Below are 7,987 nucleotides of genomic sequence, written 5' to 3' on the forward strand. Positions count from 1 at the left end.
ATATATATATATATATATATATATATATATATATATATATATATATATATATATATATATATATATATATATATATATATATATATATATATATATATATATATATATATATATATATATATATATATATATATATATATATATATATATATATATATATATATATATATATATATATATATATATATATATATATATATATATACACACACACACACACAACACACAGTATATGTGTATGTATCACAAAAATAACCACACTGCTTCACTGTGTATATATTATATTCTCACTACTCGTGTTAGGCTTCAATAAGACGGGTCGTTCAGATTCCAGATTCTTTAATTTACAAGAACAATTTACAAGGTAAAAGCTTTCGAAGACAATACAGTCTTCTGCATCAGGTACCGATGCACTGAGGAGATAGCAGCTACCCTCGGGTCTATGTGTGCTCCCCCAACATCTGTTGTTTTCTTCTAATCCTCCTCCCCTTTCCTGTATTCTCAATCTTTCACCGTTCGTGATTATCCCATTAATGTCCATCTTTTTTGCCTATGTTCTTAAAACACTGGTATATTATTTTACAAGTGATCTTCTCCTCAAAATTATTCTCTACGTTTCCCTCCATCTTTTTGTCATAGCAATTGATGAGGGCTTTGCCCTCAGTCACCGTCGGTGTTTCAAGAAGAAGAAGAAGAAGAAGAAGAGAGAGAGAGAGAGAGAGAGAGAGAGAGAGAGAGAGAGAGAGAGAGAGAGAGCTAAGCTCAGCATCCTAATTAAAACAATCATAGCAGTTCAAGCATAAATATGGCGCTTCATGAAACTTTAAAATCAAAGAACTGGTTCAAATTGCTACAGCTTATTAGCACTTTGTATGCAACGTGCAGCAATGATTGGTCTCGGCCACTGCGCAGAGTCACTGGCACTTTCTCTCCCTGGAAAACCATATTTCATACTTACGAAGGATTTAGCGGTTTTGCAACGTCTGCAGAAAAAGATATTTTCAATTCGCAGTTGCTTCTAAAGAAATAAATTTTCTTTTAAATAATATTTTTGCAACTGGAGCCTGAGACCCGGTGAGATGGTCAATAATCTATTGTTTTTATTTGAGAACTCTTCCTTATTATATACGTGTTTGGCTCTCTTTTTTATTTCTAAACTATATCTCATTTCTGATTCTATAGAAAGGCAATCATCTATAGTATGTATGCGACACAGGTAAATAACAAAGTGCGTATAGGGGTGCTCAGAAGTACTACTGATGAATTACATCTATTCATGTACAAAAAGGGTAATGCTGTTTGAAGTTTGTTGGAAGATAATTCATACAAACACACACACACACCTATATATATATATATATATATATATATATATATATATATATATATATATATATATATATATATATATATATATATATATATATATATATATATATATATATATATATATATATATATATATATATATATATATATATATATATATATATATATATATATATATAATGTATATAAATTCCTCACTCACCACGGGACCGAATCCCGGTCTTTTGAGTGAGCAAGGCCACCAAGAGACAAGGCCTGTTGGATATGACGTGATGACGTGATGACGTCGACCCCGGTAGTCCGAAGTTAGTGAGTCTTTCTCTCTCGAGCTTCCTGCCCGTACATCATTTGAGTGCAAGGTTTTCTCGTGGTTCCGTTTTTTTTTTAATTGGACCGTAAAACTTACATGGCATAATGAAGTAGCATGCCACAGATATATCTTGTGCGTTTTATTGGACGAACTTACTATGATAAGCAGGTAAACTCAACGCTAAGTCCACTGCAACTAGTATTTGACTTTCTCCTCTGGATAGCATTACGATAACTAGCGCTGAATAATCCCTCGGATTCCAGTGCTTGACTTCAAGCCTGAATTTCATATTCTATTCCATTCCACATTAGGATAACTTTTGACTGCAATATAAAAGTCTTTGTTCATCACTGAAACCAACGCTATGCCACATCGAGATCGCAAACAAACATACAGATAGGTTTGTCCGATAAGGTAACACAAGTTAGTCCTCTGCAAGTATAGCCTACACCCAGGTATAGCCTAAGAATTCTGTAGCCTGAAAAAGGGATTTAGGTAGGTTTTGTGAGCAACAAGGTAAAGTGCAATGTAAAGAAAGACTGGTTTAGCCTAGATTGAATTTTAGAAGGAATTCATAGAAACTAGACTTAACACAGAACTCCCAGTGTAGCCTATGTCCAGACAACTCCCAGTGTAGCCTATGTCCAGACAATTTCCAGTGTAGCCTATGTCACAGAACTCACAGTGCAGCCTATGTGAAACAACTCCCATTGCAGGACTTAGCAAGAGCTTTGGAAATGGCACAGACATAGAAGTTATAGGTTCATCACAAGTGGATGCACAGTACAGTGATCAGGAAATAGGCAAGTTACCATTGCTGATAGTCAAAGGTAAGGTACAAACCTTATTGGACCTAGATTGGTTAAGGTGAATAAAATTAGACTGGCCTAGTATTTTAGGGTAACAGGTACAAAACAGAAGGGATGTCAATAACTAACCTAACCTCATGGCATTATTATGTTTTAATGCTCATATATATATGTCGAACAATTATTAAGACCATCTTTCCTCTTCCACAGGTAACAGTTGAGTACAGATTAATGAAATAGCATACTGTACAACACAATACCCTACCTACAGTGAAGGCTAACTGCACAGTACATGCTTTTGATCACGTTTCTGAAGTACATCCCTTGCGAGCTGTAAAGATTCCTAGAGAGGTTCATGAAACGAATTGAGTAGATATTGAATAACTTGCAGAGAGCTGACATTGCTGAGTGTATTTCTAAGACCTGCAATAGCATTGCTGTTATGAAATTAGTGATTTCATTTTTGGCAATAGTTTTAGATGATCAGTCAAACACTTGCCTGTGCGGAAATTCATATTTGAACAACTGCAGTTAATGACTGAATGAATTTGATTATCCATCAGAGCTGGTAATATTGTCTTATTTGTTTTGTAATTGTTCCCTTCAAAGTTATAGACTCTTGAGAGATAAGAAATTCCTAATATTGCCGAGGTACTCTACCATCAGGAGTGTGTCTCCAAACAGTTTACCCCAGCGTCAGAACAAAATGACTCTCGTTTTCTGATGTACATTTAGAATAAATGTAAATCATTACTACCCAATGACAAAACAGTGATACTGACTGCGGATGAAACTCACTTGAAACCATATTTTGATTATAAAGGCAGAAATTCGGTACACTTGTTGAGATCCACCAGGAATAATTGGCTTGGCCAGAAAGATACAAATAAAACAATGTTCCCACGGTTCTCCTTTGATGGAAATCATATTTTAGAAAATGAAATTCATTATGCATCATTCAGCTCTGAAAAAACTTCATGAGATAGAAGATGGTTTACTCTTGAAACTTTATTATAAACTGTCATGAGGATTCTCCTCACCCACCTTTGAGAAGCAAAGTGTTCATTTAGCTTTACAAATATTCAATGAGTATCTCATTCAAGCTTTACTAACCCTTGAAAAAAAATCGCTGTTTCCCTTTTTATTCGGAAGTTGCAGATTATGTAATTTTTTTTTACCTTACATTTGTTGGATAATAATGAATGTAAAATCCCCATATAAAGGCCAAAGGTTAAATGATAAATATGCTGCTCCAATAAGTAATGAAGGTCATTGTATAGAAAAAATAGGAAAATTATTAGTATTGGTTTCTAACATTTTATTGAATAATTATTGTTCCCAAGAAAATAACTATATTGTAGCTAACAAAAAGTTGAATAAAAAGAGAAAGTTACAAACTTCAACTACCAAATAATAACTGTATGTAAAAGTAATAGAATAAAAAGAGAAAGAAACTTCAGCTACCAAATAATAGCTGTATGTAAAAGTAATAGGATAAAAAGAGAAAGTTAGAAACTTCAGCTACCAAATAACAGCTGTATGTAAAAGTAACAGAAGTTAGAAACTTCAACTACCAAATAATAGCTGTATGTAAAAGTATAATAGAATAAAAAGAGAAAGTTAGAAACTTCAACTACCTAATAATAGCCGTTTGTAAAAGACAATATTTAAGGTATATTTCATTCACATATAGTAGAGTAAACCAATGCACTGCCGTCTTGTAATTTGACGTTAACACTATGTATAAATATTTTTTAATACAAAGATAAACATGTTTGTACCTCGGTATATACAAAATTGTTACTAAATCAGTTGTTGTGGTTCAGTATTTTATATTAATCTCTTAATCTGTTTCGAGTTAATATTATTTGGTTTACACAAATTTGTGTAGACAAAAAAAAAAAAAAATAAGTAAATTAACTTATTACCAAACTTGCAAGGAAGAAATTGTCTATTTTGGTGAAGTTTTGTTTACATTTCTTTCGTTTGGGAACGTAGTCAGTGCTAGCGACTCGGAACACCGTTGCTTACGTCACAATACATCGAACAGGCGTTGTCTCTCGGTGGTCTCGGTGAGAGTCCAGGGCATTAGCAATTCTCGCACAAAGAGCATAAAAGGAATTGGAACCTGAGTTCTTACCTACCTGACGTTTTTCCCGGGCACTCGGGGCAGGTGACTTAGGCTGCGTTTACACCAAGTGAGTCGAGTCGCGTCAAGTCAAGAACGTCATTTGATGAGATTCATTTTGACTCATCTCCGTTTACACCGACTGCGTCAGCCCGCGTCAAGTCAGTACTCAGTGACCTGTCTGATTTCATGGAGAATGGATGCATGTTCCCTGGTTGAAGTAGCTGCTTTGTTGTGGCTTCGTCGTCGCAGACGTAAGAAGAGAAAACGAATATGGATACATAAACTGAACACCAAGAGGCCAGATTTTGGAAGCTTCTGTCATTTATTCCCAGACCTGGTGAACCATCCAGAAAAATTCTACAACTACTTTAGGATGACACATGAAAATTTTAAGAAGCTGGTGGAGTTGACTGGATCTTCCATAAAGAAAATCAACACTAACTACAGGCGTGCAGTTGGAGTTGAAGAAAGAATGACCATTTTTTTAAGGTAAGAAATATTTTATTGAACATTCCAATAATTATTTCAAGTAGGCTTCTATGTAGGGCAATAGCAAATAAATATAACATGAAGACAGTTCATGTATCCCTGCTGGTAAGTAAATGGTACAGCTCTAAGTAAGGAATCATGAAATTCTAAGCTAGTATTTCTCAGAGGTTAGCATACTCGTGCTGTGAGTAACTGTCACTTACATTGGATGTACATGGTGATGGCGTATGTGACTGATTCTGCTCAGTCCAGTAGCCATACTGGACAGAGGGGGCAGGTTTAAACAGCTTCCTACGAAATTTTTCATATATTTCAATTTTAATGTCCATGTTGTCAATTGGCGACAGTTGTTTCATCATAGGCAGTAAGCTTAACAGAAACTGGCGATCTGGATCATCAACATTTTGTGAAGACGCTTGTTCTCTCAGTTGTTTTAATTCTTCTAGAAAACGCATATCCATCTCATCTGCAGCATCCCTGCTGCGTTTCTTGGTGACACCAGTCTTCTTTGACTTAGGAAGAATAGGATTGACAGAACTACGGTCCTCACAGGTTTCGGTATTATTTGCTGCTTCTTGAGGAGATACATTGTCTGGTGTTTCGATGACAACCGAAGGTGAAGAGTTTTGAGATGCATCTTCCGTTTCACGACAGGTGTCTTCATCAGGAGGTGTAGGGACGTTTGAGGATGTTGGTCGTGGCGTCACATGAGGGATCAGAAATTGCATGGCATCATAGTACACCCACCTCCTTGTTTCGGTATTAGCTGATCCAGATGGTTTGACATTAATCTTTCTCCTTTCCCTCATGAAGTTGCTTCTTAGGTGCCGCCATTTGTCCTTACATTCGGCTTCTGTAAAAGAGTTAAATGAGAATTTAGTATCTTAATTAAGTAGTCGTCATGAAATGTTATATATTTGAAATTAAAGTTGTGCACAGTGAATTTCAATTATTGATTTTATACTGTTTGCTAGGCTCATATAGTATTATATCAGCATTGTGTGTGTGTGTATATATATATATATATATATATATATATATATATATATATATATATATATATATATATATATATATATATATATATATATATATATATATATATATATATATATATATATATATATATATATACTACAATGATACGCAATGCTGATATAATGATATATGAGCCTAGCAACGAACATAAACTTAATTACTGAAATTCATTGTGTATCTATCTATCTATCTATCTATCTATCTATCTATCTATCTATATATATATATATATATATATATATATATATATATATATATATATATATATTTTTTACGAAGTATAGTAGTAAGCTACAGGATCACAATTATTATATGGTAATGACTTTCACTACTGAACGGCTATTTACTGTAAAAAATGTTTAATTAACGCTTGTTATTGTATTTCTTTCCAGACATGTGGTTACTGGAGAATCTTTCGGTTCCCTTGGTTACCAGTTTCGTGTTGGTAGAGCCACAGTACACAAGATTGTCAAGGAAACCAGCAATGCCATATGGGAAACACTACAACCACAGTATTTGCCAGTACCTAATGAACACCAGTGGGAAGAAATAGCCAGAACATTTTTCGACAAGTGTAATATTCCTTGCTGTATTGGGAGTATTGATGGCAAACACTGTCGACTGAAATGTCCGGCTGGAGGAGGGTCACTTTTCTATAATTATAAAGAATACCATTCTATTGTTCTCCTAGCCATTGCTGATGCCAACTGTTGCTTCACACTGATTGATGTAGGATCAAATGGACGAAACAGTGACAGTTCTGTTTTCACTGAATCAAATATGGGAAGTCATTGATTTCTGGATGTTTAGGTATCCCACAGTCACGTGAAATACCAAATACTGCAACCAAAATACCATTCTTTCTTGTTGGAGATGAAGCTTTTCCTCTGAAGCCTAATCTGATGAGACCATATCCTAGAAAGGACTTGGACTACTCCAAAAGAGTATATAACTATCGGATCAGCAGGGCTAGAAGAACAGTAGAGTGTGCCTTTGGAATGCTAGCTAAGAAATTTGATGTACTTCAGACATTGATGAAGACTAGTGTTGAAGTATCTGAATCATTGGTGAAAAGTATTTGTGTACTTCATAATTTCATTCAACATGAAAACAATTTCAACTACTCCAAGTGATGATGTTCATGATGCAACACAATCCAATTTTTGCAAACTCAAGCCTGACAGCAACAAGAAGCACGAGGCCTACAACAGAAGCTATGTCAGTTCGTGATATCTTGAAAGAATATTTTGTTTCCCAGCTGGAGCTCTTGAGTGGCAAGACCGAATGATCTATTGATGTATATTTCATGGTGAATGAGCCTAATGTTTAATTCATAGTAAATATAGCTAATGTACAGTTCATAGCCTAGTGTATAGTTCATAGTGAATAAAATTGTTGTCTTACCTGTACATTTCATTGCAGCAGCAACCTCCTTCCACAAGGCAGCTATGGCATCACGATCCCGGTGGCTGCGGTCACTGGGATCATATATAGGAGGGCGCTCCCGAACCAAGTTTATCAGGAACTCCACTTCCATGACCATCACACGACGACGGACTCGCTGTGACTGATGTAGAAAATGGGTCCAGCCCTATATGTGACTCGACGCGACGCGACGCGCCGTGACTTGAATTGACGCGACTCTTCCGGTGTAAACGGTTTTTTCAAATATACATACAAATTAATGTTAAACTGGGGTGGCGATTCATGACTCGTGATGACTTGCCTTGACTTGACGCGACTTGACTCGCTTGGTGTAAACGCACCCTTAGGCATAACATACCAGCTAATTTTACCCATCTCCCCAACCCATATTTCTGACTCACCACTCGAAAGACCGGGGTTCGGTTCTGTGGTGAGTCGGAAATTCATTTCTGTGAA

The 7,987-nt window shown here is 35.5% G+C and overlaps 1 protein-coding gene across 1 annotated transcript; it reads right to left on the reverse strand.

Moving 5' to 3' along the window:
- Positions 1-5,179: 5,179 nt before the first annotated feature.
- Positions 5,180-7,709, reverse strand: LOC136834499 (transcription factor Adf-1-like). The gene is made up of 2 exons (XM_067097095.1): positions 7,511-7,709; positions 5,180-5,921 (listed from the first exon to the last, which is right to left on the reverse strand). The coding sequence occupies exons 1-2, from the start codon at positions 7,647-7,649 to the stop codon at positions 5,230-5,232; spliced, it is 831 nt and encodes a 276-aa protein (XP_066953196.1). The 5' UTR covers positions 7,650-7,709; the 3' UTR covers positions 5,180-5,229.
- Positions 7,710-7,987: the final 278 nt, after the last annotated feature.

The sequence above is a fragment of the Macrobrachium rosenbergii genome, chromosome 54 (genome assembly GCF_040412425.1).
Source record: "Macrobrachium rosenbergii isolate ZJJX-2024 chromosome 54, ASM4041242v1, whole genome shotgun sequence".
NCBI lineage: Eukaryota > Metazoa > Arthropoda > Malacostraca > Decapoda > Palaemonidae > Macrobrachium > Macrobrachium rosenbergii.